The sequence below is a fragment of the Puma concolor genome, chromosome E1 (genome assembly GCF_028749965.1).
Source record: "Puma concolor isolate L17-30 chromosome E1, mPumCon1.1.hap2, whole genome shotgun sequence".
NCBI classification, from domain to species: domain Eukaryota; kingdom Metazoa; phylum Chordata; class Mammalia; order Carnivora; family Felidae; genus Puma; species Puma concolor.
Genome location: NC_141680.1, coordinates 60,493,714 through 60,512,471, shown reverse-complemented (window position 1 = coordinate 60,512,471; position 18,758 = coordinate 60,493,714). Strand labels below are relative to the sequence as shown.

Genomic DNA, 18,758 nt, shown 5'->3' with positions numbered 1-18,758 from the left:
AAGTGTCCTATTAGGATACGTTTGTAAGCGTAGCAGGTGAAATGCCTCCAAGGTGGCCAGGCCCATGGCAAGATAGTAAAGACGACCCGGTGAGAATAAAATACACAGACTTGGCAAAGAGAGCTCTCCTTCTGGGTCTGGCTCCCCCCCGCGGATTATGGGCACGGCTTGCTGTATCCTTTGTGGCCTCCCAGGAACGTCCACGGACACAATAGGACTCAAAAGATGTTGGTGGGGTCGGGGGGGGGGGGAAGATGTGAATCTCTGCCTGGGCTGGTCGAGTGAACCACACCCCCTGGCCAGCGCAGGCCACGTTGCCGTGCGCTGAGGACACCCTAGTTTTCCCAGAAGCCCCCTGCTGCCCCTCCCCTGCCCCCTCTCCCCCCTCCCAAGACAGTCTGGCCTCCCTGGCTTTTCCCTGGGTGCTCGTCCTCTCTCAGAGTCTGAACACAGCCTGTGTTCTTGGGATCATCGTCTCTGCCCTTGACTCTCCACCCGCCCAGCTCTTTTCCATCCCAAATCTGGCTGGGAGTGCGAGGGATCGGTTTTGCAGGCTGCTAGCCGGGGGAAGTGACATCATGTGGTGTCCGTGGCCCGAGGGGTGGGGGCAGGGGCTCTGTGGTTGCGTGTGCTTTGAATTAAGTCTACGGTTGTGCATTCCAGTAGCCAACATCTGGCGGTGAATTCATCAGCCAGTGTATCACCCTTGATCTCAAACCCAGATGTTGTGTTAACGGCAGAAAGGAAAGAAGAAAAAACAAAATCCAAGCAGCTTGGGGAGAGGCCATCATTTTTTAGCACAAAACAGTTAGAACAAGGATCTTTATAAAGCCTCTTGTTCCCGCCGCTGCCTCTGGTTCCTACGGCGGAGGGCAGGCCAGCGGAGCAGAACCCCTCGCTGGTGGGGGGTGGGCAGGCCGTGGGCCGATCACCCACCCCCAGGGCCGGACACTGGGCCCAGCAAACGTGTGTCCATGCCTGGATTTTAATTTCCTCTCAGATTCTTTTCTGCTTTTCCCCAGCCCTGGTCTTTCAGCGGCCTGGGACTGAGAGGGACCTGTCCTATGCTTAGAGTGGTCTCCATCCCAGAGCTCTGGAGATGCCCATCGCCTGGGGTGTGGGAGATGCCGTTCCGGAGAGTTCTCTGCCTCCTCCCTGTCCGCCGCGAGGGTGCGCGTTTCTGTCTTCCTGTCCGTTGTCTGACTTCTTGCCTGGGTTGGATGCTCCTTGAAGGCCCTCCCACACCTCCCCCCTTGCTCCCATGGGCAGCAGAAGGAGGCCCATGCTTTTAGGATTTCGCTTGAAATGCAACCCAACCCCAGACTCTTGAGTTTCTGGCCTCGTGCTGGGGGCAGAAGACCGAGGGTCCAAAGGTCGGCAGCCAGAGCTGGCTGGGGTCCACCTTGGTGCCCCTCCAGCCCTCCCGCCCTGTGGGGCCCCTCTGTCCTGTTTCCCCTCAGGTCTCCTGCCTCCACTTGCCTGTGGGATCCTCTGGCTCTGATAAATCTATTCGCTAAAGCTTTTCGCGTGCCCTTCCCCCACCTACAGTGCTGAGCCCAAGTAGCCCCTGCTGCCCGGAGCAGGTTGGCGGCTCTGGGGCTCGAGCCCGCGTGGACAGGTGTATGTGTCGCACCTCTCCTTCACGTCAGGAGGGCGCTGACACTCCCAGAAGATCGCCAGAGAACTGGTCTTTGCTTCTCTTCGTTCTCTTTCTTTCCTTCACCTTCTCTCTCATTTTGCAAAGTGGAGAGAGGGGGTCCCCACGCAGAATTCAAAGACGCCGAAGAACCTGAGTTCTTGTGCTGCGTGGACGAGCCCCGTCCGAGCTCCTCCGGGCCCCTCCCCCCGCTTCCCTGCAAGCAGCTGGCAGCCCGGGAGCCACTTACCATTCTAGTCCGACCCCGCGAGTGGACCCCGGACCCTGGATGCAACCGGTGCCTTCTTTCCGATAATCTGAAACCGGAAAGTGTGGAGTCTGTCGCCCTAGGCCAGAGCGAGCATGTCAGGGAGCCGCGTCAGACCGGCCCCTGGGATTCGTGCTGACCGGGATGTGCGGTGTGGACCCGAGCGGCCAGCAGGTGTGGCTCTCCAGACCCGTCACCCGCAAGAGTGGGGACGTGCGCGCCATTCTTCGCCACAGCGCTTTTGCTGTCCTGTCGTCCGGAACTAGAGGTCCGTGGGGCCCCGGGCACCGTGTTTCCGAGCCCTCACCGCACCCGGAGGGAGTGCGGGTACCAGCAGTGGCACCTCGGCTGCAGACGTGAGCGGCTGTGTCTCCGGGACGTCAGGGAACTTCCCAGAGGCTGCGCGGAGGGGGAGGGGCTGACACACAATCTAGCCCGGTGCTGCCCCTTTTGAATTAGGATTTGGACTGCCTGGGAGCCTTAGGGGTTTTTCTGGGAGAAAACGGCATGGAAGGCAGTGGAACCTTTTCGCCGTCTGAGAGTAGCGTTTGCTTGTCTTCTGCCCGCCAGCGAGTGATGTTTCTTGAGCACCTATTTCGGGTTGAGCATTGTGGGGGTAGCGGGGCTTCTGGAAGGCAGTTCCAGAAAGCATGCAGAATTGGGTGTATTATAGTAAAATCCAGCAGCAATGCCCTTTCTAGAATCGTGGCTTCCCTTGCATGTTTCTGGTTCATTTGATATCATCAGCCAGTGACGGTGTCACGGGAGGAGACAGGGTTAATCTGGTACGTTTCCTGATTTGCATGAACACGTCTTAACGTGGCGTTGCAGTAGGGTATAGATTACACAGGTAGTATGAGGGACCACAGACAGACTTCACCTGGATCCCCAGATTTCTCAGGTACAGCTCATTTCCATCTGGCGAATACCTGGTGAGCGCCAACTGCTCTGTGCCTAGAACATAGCTTCTGCCAAAAAAAAAAAAAAATGGGGCGCCTGGGTGGCTCAGTCAGTTGAGCGTCCGACTTTGGCTCAGGTCATGATCTCACGGCTTGTGGGTTCGAGCCCCACGTCGGGCTCTGTGCTGACAGCTCGGAGCCTGGAGCCTGTTTCCGATTCTGTGTCTCCCTCTCTCTCTGCCCCTCCCCCGCGCGCGCTCTCTCAAAAATAGACACAAAAAAAAGAGAACGTAGTCTCTGCCTATCAGAAAGGCAGGTGCACAGGTGTTTACGACAGGATGGATGAGAGTGTGGAATGTGCCAAATGCCTATGGGAGGACAGGATTTCCCAGAACAAGACAGGAAAGGGCAGTTTTATCTGGGTCTTTAAGGATGAATAGAAGTTTTCCAGGCAGGGGAGGGGTAGATGGCATTCGGAGCAGAGGTGGGGACACCCCTGGGCAGGTTTGGGTTCAAGGGACTATTATGGGCTGGTGGGACAGCAGGATGGGAGCAGCTGGGGGTAACTGAAATACATACCTCCTGGTACCGGGTTACAAAGGGTCTCCCGTTTTAGACGAGGGCAGTGGGCGGCTGAGGAGGACACTTGAGTCAGGAGGGATGTGTCTAGAAAAAGTCCGCTGATGCCAGGGCCAGGAGGAGCCATGGAAACAGGTTGACCTGTTGCCAAGGGCAGAGCCCTCGGTTCTGGGCGGCCCACTGGGTGGCATTTCCTAGATGTGGGTTTACAGGTTGGGGCCTGGCTCAGCCCCGAAAACAGGAACCCGTGGCCTTGGCCGGTCATGACTCAGCTGCAACAGAAGACACATGAACGGGGTTTGGGCCTGGGTGGGGCGGGGGCTCTGGTCCCTGGTGCCAGGCTGGGCTCCGGGGGATGGGCACAGACGGGGGGTCCACGTGCCTGGGCCTCCGGGCTCCGTGGGGAAGACCACCCTGGCCAGGGAGTCCCGAGATCCGAGCTGCCCACCCGCGGGTGGAGAACAGGGGTGCCTTGGTGCCCGGTTCTGTCTGTTCCTTCTTTCTCTGTCTTGCTCACATCCCATTAACAGGTGACCCTGCACAGCTGAGTTGTGGAGGCCAAAGCATTTAAAGCTCTTAAAACAGGCCGTGCCACCAGCTGATAGGGGTCAAAATGGGGAAAGGGAGGGCTCTGCCCAAATGACACGGGAACTGCCCACCTCACCTTGTTGGGGCACGGGCTGGGGCCCGGGGTTTGCCTGCCTTGCTAGGAGGAGGCCATGTGGGGGGCATGGCCCACGAGCAGCCTCGGGCTCTTGCAGACATTCCAGAACCTTCCCAGCCCGGCCTCTTCCCTCTCCTTCACCTTGTGTCCCAGTCTGGGGTCATTTTCCTTCCGTGGGGGCTCCTTCCGTGGCAGCGGCCCCGTACGTTGGCCGGGATGCCCGTGACTGCCTCCTCACCCGGTTCGATACCCTTTGGCGGGTAAAGCGCTCTGACCCTTCCTCTGTCGTGCTCCCTATAGAACCTGTGTCGTTATCACAGAGAGTCAGCCACAGGACATCTTTCAGGGACACTTTTGGGACAGATTAGGCGTAGCGGGATAGACGCTTCAGATCGAAGACCACCCCCCACCGCCCCGCCCAATCCTAAACACGACGAGGCCTCTTGGGGAGGCTGTTACTCCCCTGCCTTCAGCCTGGAAAAAAAAGCCTGTTTGCCAGTAGGCTGCGGACGGAGGCTGGGTGGTAGGAGGCTCCCCGTCTTAGCTGCACGATGACGATTGCAGGCCAGTTAATTTGCTTATCTGCTTCCCCAGCCACATGCATACACAGTGGAGAGAATTTGCAAAAGCCCCAGAGCACTCAGGCGTGACCTCAACAAAGCGCTTTGTCCCTTTGTCCCCATCGGTGCCTACCAGTAACCCCGCTGGTCGTGAGAGACCGGGTTTCTGCTTCTGGCTCCCGTGGACCGATTCTTGGGACCAGAAGGGGGCTCTTAGGGCTTTACCTCTTGACCCTCCCCGCTGAGCTCGTGAGGGGTCTGGTGCCATGCTAAGGGCTGGGGTCATCTTGCCCCCTGCCTCCCGCCTCCCTGCAGCCCCTCACCCCTGCTCAGAGCCAGGACGGCACAGGGGGGACTCTCCTCACCTCTGTGTCTTTATTTTGCAGTGATTAGGGCCAAAGCGGTCAGCGTAAAGGAAGTAGACTCCGGGAACGACATCTACGGCAACCCCATCAAGCGGATTCAGTATGAGATCAAGCAGATAAAGGTAAGGGAGACTGTCACCAGGCTGCCCCACTGGGCAGAGCAGCGGGAAGGTTGGGAGCAAGGTTGGGCCCCCCCCCCCCAAGAGGCGGGAAACCATGAGGAGGTGTCCCGGGGTCTCGGGGAATGCAGTGCGGCCCCCGTGGAGCAGACCTAAGGGCTTCGAGCCACAAGTCGATCTGATTTTCCTTATGCGTAAATGCTTGAAAAGTCGTGTGGACCTGCTGCGTTCCCGTCGACTGGGTTACTTCAAAAATGTGTCGTCTTCCTTGTGATGGGTCGTAAATTCGGGGCAGGCCCTCAGCGTTATCAGCAAGTGTGCCAGAGTTTCTATGGACCATTCCACGGGTGCCTGTCCTCGGCTGAGCTAGGGCGAGGTTCGAAGCCAGGAGACCTTGGTCGTTGCGTCTGGGAGGCCTCATTTCCCCCCACACTGTGCTGTGGGCTCTAGTCTTGCCTGGTGAGCTTTAAATTCTAAGAGGAAGGAAGGAGTCCTCTGGGCAGCCAGAGGTGGTGGGAGCCAGCTTCTTGCAAGGGAACGTGAAGGAAGGATGGAGCCCGTAGCCCGGCCGGTGACCGAGAGGAACATCGGCCGGGTGGCAGAGGGGCGGACAGATGCGGGGGGTGGGGGGCAACGCGTTAGTTTTTTCGGAACGTGTGTTCGTGTTCAAGGGCAAGGAGCCCGTATTTGAGGGGAGACGGGGCAGAGGGCGGGGCTTGGAAAGACAGGACCAGCCCTGGAGGACCGTGATCGTGATCGTTGGCAACAGTAGCTAACTCGGTCTGCGGGAGAGAAGGAGATTTTAGGCTCTAGCTGGAGAAAGGGCTTTGTCAAGGTGGGAGTTGTAGCCGTGCGTATTTAACTTCGTTACAAAAATGTTATTTTTAGCCGGAAACGTTATCAGAAGGTCAATGAAATGCTTATTCGCTGCATCTGTGGCAGCTAAGAGGGCGTGTGCTACGAGCGGGAGAGAGAGCGTCTCTGTTCCTGAGACCTCATTGAGGCATCGTGAAAAGGCCGGTGTCGACACCGAAGAACAATTCTTGCCCTTTGGTGATTAATAGAGCATGTTGTCGTCACCATCGGCCTAACCTTTCCTGGCGTGGGTGGGACGAGCTGTCTCAAAGCCGGTTTATCATGACATTGAGATGACCCTATTCCATTGGGGTTTGCTTGTTGAAAGCCCCTCCCCCCCCATCCTGTCCCCCAAAACCAACGCTGTTGACTCTGATTTAGGCCCAGCAAAATCCCGATGAGGTGCCCGAAGCCCGAGGGTGCCCCCTGGGCTGCACCCCACGGCCGGGGTGGGGGACCGTCCTCAGTGCACACTCACGTCCCTGCCTGTCACCACCCCTGGTGGGGCCACAGGAACCCCTGGCTGTGGTGGGTTCTGCCTATGTCACCTCCTCCCGGGGAACAGTGCACCCCTCCACGTGGGCTGCAGGCGCGTTCAGTAGGTCACTCAGTAGATCCGCAGGCGAGAAGTCAAACCCCATTGGCCCCGGGGAGTCGCATCCTCATTGCAAGGGTGCAATCCCGCCCCGGGGCCCCATCAAGCAGCCAACGCTTGACCCAAATTCCTGGCAGTGCACAGGGGGGTGTCCCTCCACGACGGGTGAGAACCACCTGGAGATACACGGGCCTCTCCCCGGAGATTCTGAAATGACCTTGTCGGTGGTAGGGAGAGTCGGGCGTCTGAGACGGTTTCCTCCAGGTGACAAGAGTCGCGCCCAGCGTGCTGATAGCTGCCACACTACGTGAGGAGTGTCTCCAGAGAATCAGTCCACAGCGGGAACGGCCACCTTCTAGCTCACTAGAACCTTCTGCCCCCTTTCCCATGCTGGTGGCACCACAGGTGCAGGTCGGGCGGCCCCTCCCCAGGATGTTACGCGTGGGACCCGGACCTTGTTAGCTGTGCGGACCGGCTCTCCTCACGTTTCCATATCCTTGTCTTTCCAGATGTTCAAAGGACCTGACAAGGACATAGAGTTTATCTACACGGCTCCTTCCTCTGCTGTGTGCGGGGTCTCTCTGGACATCGGAGGGAAGAAGGAATATCTCATTGCAGGTGTGTGTGTGGATATGCCCTGGAACGTTGTCAGGGACCGTCCAGGGCCGCGTCTCCGGGGTGGGACCTGGCGAAACCACGAGGCAGGACAGAGTCCCGGGTCCTGACGCCGAGAGGCCGTCCCGAAGTCTCTGGGCTTCCCTGCCCTTTCCCGTCTGCGAATTCCTGGTGGATTCTCACCTGCCCCCCAGAACGGGGGACCCAGTGTGGCTTCATGGGGAGACACAGTAAACCAGTGTCCACGGGGAATCTGTGGTCGGGCAGACACCAGGAGGTGAGAGGGTTTGCGTTTTGCTCCTGAGGGGGAGTCGTGTGCGAGATGCTGGAGGCACCCATGGCTGGGCGGGAGGCGGAGAGGGGTTGAGACCTTGTGTTAAATCTGCTGATGTTATGAGGTCCTCGACCTGTGCAGCGACTCCGCTCATCCTGTCTTTTCCTTTTTTTTCTTTTCTTTTCTTTTTTTTTTTTTTTTTTTAGTTTATTTACATATTTTGAGAGAGAGAGAGAACACGAGCCGGGGAAGGGCAGAGAGAGAGGGGGAGAGAGAGAATCCCAAGCAGGCTTCCGCACCGTCAGCACAGAGCCCGGACGTGGGGTTTGACCTCACAGACTGCGAGATCGTGACCCGAGCCAAAGTCAGGTGCTCAACCGACTGAGCCACCCAGGAGTCCCCTAAATGTTTTCTTATGAGCATCTATTATAGTTTAGGTTTTCTTGAGCTAGAACTCACACACCATGCAATTCACCGTTCAAGGGGAGTCATTCACTGATGTGATACCTCCATCATCGAGATGGGCAACCACGGCCACCGTCGGAGAGAACTCCGTACCCTTTTGCTGCTTTACCTTGCTGGCCGCGCCCCCCCCCCGCTCCTCCCCCAGCTGCAGCACCCCCCAGTCTACTTCATGACTACGTGGGTTTCCCTGTTTCAGAGTCCCTGAATAGAGTCACAGAATATGCGTGGTCCTTCGTGCACGACGTCCCTCACTCCGTGGGGTCGTTTCACAGCTCCGTCCAGGTTGCAGCATGAATCAGAACTTGTCCCCTTTCTGTGGCCGAGCAGACCGCGGTCTGTCTGCCCGCTCACCAGTCATTTCGTGGACGCTGGGGTTGTCTCCACCTTTGCGCTCTTAGGCACGAGGCTGCCGTCCACACCCGTGATCAGGTGTCCGCGTGGCGGTGTTTTCATTTCTCTTGGGCCGATGCGTGGGAGCAGAATTCCAGGGCATATGGTGACTACGTTTAAGCATTTGAGGGGCTGCCAGACTGTCTTCCAAAGCAGCTGCACCATTTTACATTGGCGGCATCTACTGTTTTTCCGATAAGAAAAATAAAGTCAATCGGAGAGAGAGGGATGGGGACAAAATCACGAAGCGGAGACCTTCCTGACTGTGCTTGTCACAGTGAGGCAGGGGCCGGCGGGGCCGGGGCAGGTGCACAGAACCCGTGGTGCGGGTGCCCAGGGGCGGCTGTTAGAGACCCAGGTCAGCAGGTGCAGGGGGACAGTCAGCCTCAGGCGTGTCTCCTTTTTCATGCTTCCCTATGCTTGCTAAATTTTTGCAAATGACATCTACTGCTTTTATGATGAGGAAAATAAGCCCTGGGGAGAAGGCAAAGGAGACAGAACCTTGCATGGTGGCGGGAACTTGGCGCCCTGACAGGTCCACGGTTTCCAGGTTCCCGCATCGGGTGGAGCAGGGCTTTAACCTACACGCCTCACCCCGTGTCTCCTCACGTCGCCCTCTAGAGGCAGCCGCCCAAACTGCAGAGCTTCCAGAGCTGCTGGAAGGAGGGCGGGCCAGGGTCCCCTCCGGGTGGGGGCTCCTGGGTGGGAAGGTGACCTAGGCCTGGCTTCACGCACGTCTCCACCGTCTCCCTGCGACCGGAAATCGTGGCGCCCCTTTCCTGGCCCTGGTGGGCTCTAAAAGCTTTTCGTGCAGATTCCGTCCGATCCTTACGACCCCTTATGAGGAAGGCACTGCCGTGATCCCCATATTACAGATGAGGAAAACCGAGTAGACGAACACCGTGGCCCAGGTTCGGGGGCGTGTGCCTGAACCCGCTTCCCCACACCAGTTGTTAGGTTCTGCTTGGTGGCTCGTTGGTCGCTTGACATTGGGGTGTGTCTAGGGTGCAGACTTTTTTGGGCAGATGCTGTGCCGGGGGAGGGGGGGGAGGCGGGGGGGAGGGTGTTGGGCACTTCTCCGCACACTCGCGCCCGGGCCGCGCCGGGCTCTCACGCTCTGCCGTTTCGTTGGTCGGGTCCAGGCTGTGGACGTCTCGCTGCCCAGCCTCTGAGCCAGCAGCCCCTCCCCCGCACCGTGTGCGAGAATTCCCGGGGGTGGGGGTTGGCTACCAGCCCTGTGCCCAAGGACCACCGCAGACCGGATCAAGCAGAATCTCCCAGGGTGTGGCCCTGGCAGCAGCATTTTTTCTTAACGTTTGTTTATTTTTGAGAGAGAGACAGAGCGCACACACAGCAGGGCTGAGCCCCAGCAGCCAGGGTCGGTCCCCTCCCTCACGCAGGCGCTCTCCGGACATGACCGTCCTCTCCCGGAGCCCCTTGTGGTCAGGCCTGCCGCTTGCCCAGCGATTCCGAGGACCTGGGCACTGCCCTTTACTCCCTGAGGACGGGCACTGGGGGACAGCAGTGGGGACAGCCCAGAAGGTGGATCCTGTCCAGCAGTCAGGAGCCCTGGCATGTCGTGTCCCCGTCCCACTGACCGAGAAGAGTGCGAGGAAGCCGCGTGGCTGCCTGGAAAGCGTGGGTCCAAAACGAGAGCCGAGGTGCACACGGCAGCTTTGTGGTGGTTCTTTTGCTAGTGGTTACTTTGTGTTATTTTGGGGGACCTCATAGGAGAGCCTACTTATTTTGTTCAGCCCTGTTCTGAAAGGAAGAGGCTTCTGTGTCCGAATGAAGCTGGGTTTTTAAAATTTATTTTTGATGTTTGTTTATTTTTGAGAGAGACAGAGAGAGAGAGACAGAATACAAGTGGGGGAGGGGCAGAGAGAGGGAGACACAGAATCCGAAGCAACTCCAGGCTCCCAGCTGTCCGCACAGAGCCCGTCACGGGGCTCAAGCTCACGAACCGCGAGCTCATGACCTGAGCCGAAGTCGGACGCTCAACCGACGGAGCCCCCCAGGGGCCCCTCTACTTATTTTTTTTTTCAACGCTTTTTATTTTATTTTTGAGACAGAGAGAGACAGAGCATGAACGGGGGAGGGGCAGAGAGAGAGGGAGACACAGAACCGGAAACAGGCTCCAGGCTCCGAGCCATCAGCCCAGAGCCTGACGCGGGGCTCGAACTCACGGACCGCGAGATCGTGACCTGGCTGAAGTCGGACGCCTAACCGACTGCGCCACCCAGGCGCCCCTCCTCTACTTATTTTTAATTGGTTTTTAGTTTGCAATTTCCTGATGGCCTGAGAGCCACAAAAGGCACTTCTGGCAGCAGCTGGCCCACCCTTGACGGGGGGCCTCGCTCATCTGACTTCTTCCCCAGCTCGGTGAGACAGCTCTGGATCCAGTCTGGTGTTCACTTTCTGAGCACGGGCTCTCCATCTCGTCCTCCTGGGGTCAGGATGGGCCACCCAGAAATCACGGGGCGCAGCAGACAACTCAGCCGGCCCGAGGCAGCCCACCTCCTCTCGGGCTGATGATTCAAGTTCACGTGTTGAGCCGGGCACCGTGAGACACTCATGTGCGGGAACTGTTCTAGAATGGGCCCTGTAATTTTCTTCTGCGGTCCTCTCCTCCAAGAGGAAAAGGAAGCGAACGGTCCTCAGTTACAAATTTTAATTAATTCCTGTCTTCCTCTCCAGTCCGAAAGGACTGTGTGTTTTTCCAAGGCAGACGTAGTGGAATGTGACGGACGGGCACATCACGCGTGCCCGCCCAAGTCTTGGTACCTGTCCCTGTACCGAAAGGGTGTCCTTTTAAGATCCGGAGATGCTGCTGTACCTTATACCCGACGTCCGAGGTCACCGGTATCCCCGTAACCAGGGCCACAGAAGACAGACAGTTTGCATTGCATCGCGTGTCCTTCCATGCCCTAGTCTTGGCAGAAGCTCGAATTCGTGGTGAACAGGTCACCAGGGAAGACAGACGATGGGGGCGCCTGGGTGGCTCAGTCCGTTGAGCGTCCGACTTCGGCTCAGGCCGTGATCTCGCGGTTCACGAGCTCGAGCCCCGCGTCACGCTCTGTGCTGACAGCTCAGAGGCTGGAGCCTGCTTCCGATTCTGTGTCTCCTTCTCTCTCTGCCCCTAACCCACTGGTGCTCTGTCTCAGAAATAAATAAACATTAAAAAAAAAAAAAAAAAAAAGGATGGCAAAAAGCGGCAGGAAGTGGGATGCTGATGCCAGCCAAGCAAGGCAGCAGACATCCCTGTAGAAGTTGGGAGGGCAGAGCCAGCACGGGCCCAGCCTGTCTGTAAAGGACGACCCAGCCGGGCCAGGGGAGGGCCACGGCATACCTCCCTGCGTGGGCCGTGCACGTCAGGAGAAGCCAGGAGATGGGAATGAAAGTTACTTGCCATCTGTCTGTTTCTCCCCTCCTTAGCTGCTCTGGACTCCTAGAAAGTAGGGGGGAAAAGCCAAACACTTATTTTTTTGTTTGCTTATTTATTTTGGGAAAGAGCAGGAAAGGGGCAGAGAGAGAGAGAGAGAGAGAATACCAAGCAGGCTCCGCAGTGTCAGCACAGAGCCCCATGCAGGGCTCGAACTCACGAACTGCGAGATCATGACCTGAGCTGAAGTCGGACGCTCAACCGACGGAGCCGTCCAGGCGCCCCAGATACCTATTTTTAAAGTACTTAGAACCACCCAAGCACTTCTCTTTGCTACTGGTTGGGAGTCAGAATGAACGTGCAGTGGCAGTCCTGCTTGTTGATTCTGTCCTTCACCTAGAATGTCAAGTGCAAACAGACACAAGGGAAAACAGGGCTCCCAAGGGTCAGGGGAGCCGTCAAAACAGAGGTCAGAGAGTCCGAATTCGTGTGCAGGGAGCGCCTCCTGCAACCCGCCTGGTGCACCGGCTGTCCCCGTGCCGCTCGCAGCCTCGGGCGAGCCGACCCGTGTCTCCCCTGGCCAGAGATCGCGGTGGCATTTACTCGCCGCAGTCGACAAGCCGCGTTAGTCACTCAACTACGTGTCTGTCAGCGGGTTCTCTCCGCGCCCAGTGCTGTGCCTGAGGTCGTTATGTTGGATGTACCGGAGCTTTGCCGAGTGCGGTGTGCCCAGGGTGCCCCCCGAGGCTCCCGTCTGCCCCCCGGGGAGCCTCCCCCTGCCCTCTGCCAGGCTCCGCCGCTCGTCCTCGGGCACCTGTGCGTCCTGACGCGATGCCATTGCGGTCACAGGGCTGGGACTTGAAACGACCTCCCGAGCCCTCCTTACGTTCTGTCATTCGCCAGAATTCACTTGCCTGCCTTTGTCTCCTGCTTGGCTAAGGCCAAGGCCGTCCCCAGCGTGAACTCTTCAGCAGAGGAAGGGAGGGGCAGAACCAAGAGCCTGAGGTATGAGAGACAAAGAGTGCCTCATCCCCCCCCCCTCCCCAGGGAAGGGAATTTGGAGCGGATTCCCAATTCCGTGAGATTCCAAGGTTTTGCCATTCGTGGTAGAAAAACCCAGACAGGTAGGCAGGTTCCTCATCAGATGGAGGAAATGTCTGAAAAAATCAAACAAACAAGCAGGAAACAGTATGGTCTGCATGCGGCGTGATTTTTTCTGTGCACATCCATGGGCATGAGAGGATATTGGAAGGAAATGCGTCAAAGCGTTAGCTGTGATGGAAACGGGAGGTTTTTTCCCGTTGTGCTGTTCTGTGCTCCACGGCGAGCGCACGTCCCTTTTATACTCAGAGCAAGCGACCCACGGTGGAGTAGCCCACTGGGGCTGCCGTGAGGCCGCTTCCCCAACAGGGATTGGTTTCCTCGCAGACCTGGGGGCTGGGAGTCCGAGATCCAGGCGTGGGCAGGGCGACCTGCCCCCCGTGGCCTCACCTGCTCGTCCCTCTGTGCGCATCTGTGTCTGGTCTCTTCTTATCAGGACACTGTTCTTATGCGGGGGGGGGGGGGGGGGGGGGCCTTGTGACCTCATGTACCTTAATGACCCCTGGGAAGGGCTCCAAATGCACATCCTGAGGTGCTGGGGGGTTAGGGCTTCGACACAGGGATTTGGGAGGAGACACGACACAGGCCATGACACTCGGTATTTGTCAGTAGCAAAGTTGCCTGCGCCCCAGCCACGCTCAGGTGCAGGAGACGGGCAGGAGGGGGACGTGTATCTTGCCCTGAGCGTGGTGATCCCTGTGTCCCCAGGAAAGGCCGAGGGGAACGGCAAGCTGCACATCACCCTCTGTGACTTCATCGTGCCCTGGGACACCCTGAGCACCACCCAGAAGAAGAGCCTGAACCACAGGTACCAGATGGGCTGTGAGTGCAAGGTAAGCCGGTGCCTCCTCCTTTTGGGCCTTTACTTCATCACCTCCGTCTCCAGGGAGACCGCTGGGCTTTGATCCCTGGCTTCTCAGTCCACGAGGTCCTTAGGACGGGGCCGTGGGGAGGCACGGTCTCTCCACCAGCGAGGCTGTCTGGCCAGGGACAGATCCCCGAGGCGTGCCCCTGCAGAGGGATCCGTGGGAGGTCGGGGCTGTCTAGCCACCTGGCCTGTGGCTTCCAGGAAGGAGAGCCTCCCAGGGGGAGGGATTCTGTGGGGAGAACAGGGAAAGAATGTCCCAGCCCCCCTTCTTGAAAGCAGCACAGAGGCTGTGCCGAGCACAGCTGCAGCCGCGCTCACGTCAGATGCACCTGTACGCGGTGACATCCCCAGGCCTGCATCCCGTCCGTCCCGCCGCCCTGCACCCCACTGCCCCCGCCCCCAGCCCCAGTGCAGGAAACACCTCGGGCACCAGGGCCCCTCTGCCACCGGAAGTGAGTCTGGGGCCGGAGAGCAGCAGGGATCGGCTGAGCCGGTTGGCCCAGTGCTTACTGGCACACCCGTCATCGCTAACCTATTCCTGAGCTCATTCAAAATACAAATTCCGACCCGCAGCCTTGCATACGTGGAGCAGAACCCCCAGTGCCCGACATGAACTCAAAACTGAATTCTGTCCTTTCCCTGTCATAGACTCTTGTTCCTCCACCAAAATGCTGCTTGCCGACCCCCTCAAAGCCCACACACGCTTGAGAGCAAGACAGCATCCTTTTTTTAAAGTTTTTTTTTTGGGGGGGGAGGGCAGAGACAGAGACCGCATGAGCAGGGGAGGGGCAGAGAGAGAGGGAGACAGAATGAGACTCGAAAGCAGAGCCTGATGTGGGGCTTGAACTCACGAAACCGTGGGATCGTGACCTGAGCTGAAACCAAGGGTTGGACGCTCAACCGACTGAGCCACCCAGGCGCCCCAAGCTAGCAGCATCCTTTTTATTTGACTGGCGCCTCGCTCCGGAAAATTTAAGACCCTTTGTTGTTGTTAAGCTCCCAGGAGGGTGGGGCTAGCCCGAAGCCGGAAGGTCACACTCCTGCAGCATCTGGGGGCGCAGACACCATGCACAAGGGTCCCCCCCGCCCCCGGCCCTGTCCCTGCTTCAGGCAGGTGCCTGCAGCTGCTTAGCAAGTGGAGGGGGCGGGGCACTGATGGGGCAGGTTCAACTCTAGTCCCGGTTGCTCGGCCAGGCGCGTTGGCTACGTTCTGGACGTGCCACCTCGCGCGGCCTCGGCCCCTGACCGAGTCCGCCCCCGCGCCCTCTTCCTAGATCACGCGCTGCCCCATGATCCCGTGCTACATCTCGTCTCCGGACGAATGTCTCTGGATGGACTGGGTCACGGAGAAGAACATCAACGGACATCAGGCCAAGTTCTTCGCCTGCATCAAGAGAAGCGACGGCTCGTGTGCGTGGTACCGCGGAGCGGCGCCCCCCAAGCAGGAATTTCTCGATATCGAGGACCCGTAAGCAGGCCAACAGCATCCCCTTTGGCCAACGGAAGAGCCTCCAAGAGTTCAGACTGGTCCAGCTCTGACATCCCTTCCCGGAAGCAGCATGAATAAAATAGTCATCCGAGCGGGTCTATATTGGTGTGATTCTCCTCCCGCCCCCCCACCTCCCCCTTACAAACATGGTTGCGGTCCCACGCTCCATCCGCCAGCCTGGGCGGCGTGCGTCCCGGCCTCCCACCCTCGGGTGCGGACGGGAGTGGGACGCACGGGCCCGGCCACTGTCACAAACACTGAGCAGACAGCACTTAGGAGTCGCCCAGGCCTGGTCAGGGCAGAGCCTGGGAACGTGCGTTTTGCAGAAACTTCCGAGGGTCGTTGCAAGACTGTGTAGCAGGCCTACCAGGTCCCTTTCGTACTGAGAGGGGCATGTCCCTCGTTTCCTGCAGCCTCCACGCCTCTGGCCCCAGGGTGGCAGTCCCCACCCTTTGCAAGTGCCCCGGCCTCCTCGGTGCCCATCATGGGCTCCCATAAGTACAGGAGTAGCCCTGGACCAGTGGCTTCCTCCTGCAGGAGCCCCGCTGACCCCGATGATCAGCAGAATTGCAGTGAGAGCCACGCTCCAGGGCCTTTGCGGCGTGGGCGACAAGCTTCAGCTTCAGTCCTGCCCGCCCCCCCACACCCCAACTCTGGGGGAGTCTGTCGCATTCTGCCCTGAGGGCAGGCACCGGGGGGACTCACGGCCGCCCTGACAGTTTACTCCCAGGCGTCCGAAGTCCCTCCGGCTTCCCCCTCCTCGTCCCGGCCTCGAGCGCACAGGTGAGTGGCGCACGTCGCCTTTGCGAGGGGTCGCGTGCACCCGGCGCACCGGGCTGGCTGTGCCCCCCACACACACCGCAGAGCCCCTCCCGGGCGGGTGTGACCTCCCTCAAAGACAGACGTTCGCTGGGCTGTGCACGGATTCCTGTGAGTGAAGTTAGCCGGGCCTGCCGTGAAGTCTTCCCCGGGAAGGGGGAAATGGACGGGGGTGGGTTCGGTGGGTCCCCTGCTGGGCCTCCGGATGCTGTGGCCAACACCTCACGCTCCTAAAGACGAATTCTCAGATAATACGTGAACCCAAGGGACAGCTGTACCAACTTCTACTTCTGTTTGTCCTGTTGGCGCTCTCAGTTAGAAAAAAAACAAAACATCGTAGGGGACTAGAAAACCTGTCCCCTACCCGTGGCTTTCTGCTGCCCGTAAAATAGGGGTTAACGCAGGCAGAAATCTCTCAGTAACAATAAAGGCAATCTTTTCCTTCCTCCTTGTGTTGTCAAGATGACCCGTTCTGAGTTGGCCACGTGAATTAGGGAAGTGCGCACGCGTGCGCTAAAACCGAAGTCTGTCGGCCGGTGAATGGTCCCTCTGCAGAATGCTTCCAAAGTCACCACGTTCTAAGCCTGCTCTGTTCTGCGGTGACCCCAAAACACCCGTAAGACTCCTGACCACCCCCCCGCCCCAAGTGGCATGTCGGTCCCATGCCTGCTGGGATCTGGTCAGCGTAGATTCTGATGACTTCCCTTTCTAGGGCAGACTAGAATATCCAGGAATCCGCCCTCGTTCCAAGGGTGCTTTCATGCTGTGCAGTGATAGAGAGTTTGTAAGATGTCATAATGGACCAGTCCACGTGATTGCAGTATATACGAGAACACCAGACCCCTCCAATCAATATAACACCCCACCCCCGTTTGCTTCCTGTATGGTGTTATCATATGTAACATTTACTCCTGTTTCTGCTGATTTTTTAAATGTCTTGGTTTGTTTCTGACATCAGTTGTAATCATTCCTGTGCTGTGTTTTTTATTACCCTTGGTAGGTGTTAGAGTTGCACTTTTTTTTTTTTTTTTTTTTTTTTTGGTTAAGGTTTCTGCATCGTGGAAGCATTTGACCCAGAATGGAAAGCATAGCCTTTGATGGTGGATTCCTTCAGATCTTTTGTTTCCTTCTTGGAGTATGGTTGCTTTTTCCATTTGCTACCTTTTTGTTCTCTGGTTCAAGTCGTGACAAAGTAAAAGGTCTTCGGGGAGGTGGGTTCTAAAACATGGCCTTTCTGCTTAATCCACACACATTGGTTCTTCTAGCCATGCTGAGCGGGGAAACAGAAACAGAAACAAAAAAAAAATCAAGATGAAGTGCCCAGTGGCAGCCAAGAGACAAAGCCACTCAAATACCGTCAGAGTAAATAATTGCAACCTGCATGTAGTTCGAGAAGGCTCTCCATTCGGCATTGTCTAATTTATGTGTTATGTTCTAAGCATTGCTTGTTCCTCCCACCATTCTTGTCTGCATTCAAGCAACTCAAAATATTTAAAATGAAGTTTACATTGTAGTTATTTTCAAATCTTTGCTTGATAAGCATTAAGAAATATCGGACTTGCTGCCATAATTTAAAGCTTTGTTTGATTGTGTTTGTTTTTGCTTGGTTTTGTTTTGTTGTTTGTTTTTTTTTTTGTTTTGTTTTGTTTTTGTTTTTGTTTTTTTTTAATTTTTGGGCAATGTGTTTTTGCTGGAATATGAAGTCTGAGACCTTCCTGTGCTGGGAACACGTAAGAGCTGTTGAACGTTGACAAGCAGACTGCGCATGTCTCCGATGCTTTGTATCATTCTTGAGTGATCGCTCGGTCAATGGACAATAAACAGTATTATCAAGAACGCTGGCTCTGTCCGTGTGGCTGTATCCGACGTTGTGGCGTAAGAACCAGCCCCGACACCTCCAAAGGAGTCGCTCCCGTGGAAGGGGGGAGGGTGCTTCGTCTACGAGAGAGACAGAGGGCTGGGTGCTCAGAGGAGAACGTGGGGTAACTCAGCAGGGACGGGGCAGACGGTGGTAAAGATGATTTGAAATTGGCCAAGGGGCAGAGCGCATGACACAGGCCCTTTGTTCATCTAGCAGACGCTCCCCACTTGCTATGCTATGCAGCACACAGAGCAGAGCCCCGTGCCCATCTTGCGTCCTCGACGGGGAGCACCTCCTGCCCCTTGTCCTCCTTCGCCCATGTCCACACCCCACACACCTCACTTGAGGTCATCAGGGAAATTCCAGGTGTGAAACAGTGTCGCCTGTAAATGCTTCAGTCCGTGTCTTTTAAAAATAAGGACTATTTTGGGGTGCCTGGGTGGCGCAGTCGGTTAAGCGTCCGACTTCAGCCAGGTCACGATCTCGCGGTCCGTGGGTTCGAGCCCCGCGTCAGGCTCTGGGCTGATGGCTCAGAGCCTGGAGCCTGTTTCCGATTCTGTGTCTCCCTCTCTCTCTGCCCCTCCCCCGTTCATGCTCTGTCTCTCTCTGTCCCAAAAATAAATAAACGTTGAAAAAAAAAAATTAAAAAAAAAAAAAAATAAGGACTATTTTAAACACATTTCCGGGGCGCCTGGGTGGCTCAATCGGTTAAGCATCTGACTTCGGCTCAGGTCGTGATCTCACGGTTCATGGGTTCGAGCCCCGCGTCCAACTCTATGCTGACAGCTTGGAACCTGGAGCCTGCTTCCGATTCTGTGTCTCCCTCTCTCTCTGCCTCTCCCCAGCTCTCTCTCTCTCTCTCAAAAACAAATATTAAAAAAAAAAAATTTTTAATAAAAGCAAAATTTTTTTTAAAAAATGAAAAAGGAGCACAGTTCCGGAATATTTTAATCA

The 18,758-nt window shown here is 57.1% G+C and overlaps 1 protein-coding gene and 1 long non-coding RNA gene across 3 annotated transcripts in view; one reads left to right on the top strand and one right to left on the bottom strand.

Annotated features, from left to right (window-relative positions):
• The window catches only part of TIMP2 (TIMP metallopeptidase inhibitor 2), a 49,260-nt gene extending 34,045 nt beyond the window's left edge, over nucleotides 1-15,215 (top strand). For both annotated transcript variants that reach the window (XM_086688189.1, XM_086688188.1), the window contains exons 2-5: nucleotides 4,993-5,093; nucleotides 7,050-7,158; nucleotides 13,476-13,600; nucleotides 14,910-15,215. In XM_086688189.1, coding sequence (XP_086544315.1) covers nucleotides 4,993-5,093; nucleotides 7,050-7,158; nucleotides 13,476-13,600; nucleotides 14,910-15,107 — 533 coding nt within the window. In that variant the 3' untranslated portion in view covers nucleotides 15,108-15,215. The remainder of the gene's footprint in view (nucleotides 1-4,992; nucleotides 5,094-7,049; nucleotides 7,159-13,475; nucleotides 13,601-14,909) is intronic.
• LOC147574569 (uncharacterized) lies at nucleotides 774-3,650 on the bottom strand. Its single transcript, XR_015244339.1, has 2 exons — nucleotides 3,383-3,650; nucleotides 774-2,872 (listed from the first exon to the last, which is right to left on the bottom strand). It is a non-coding gene; the product is annotated as an uncharacterized LOC147574569 (long non-coding RNA).
• Nucleotides 15,216-18,758: the final 3,543 nt, after the last annotated feature.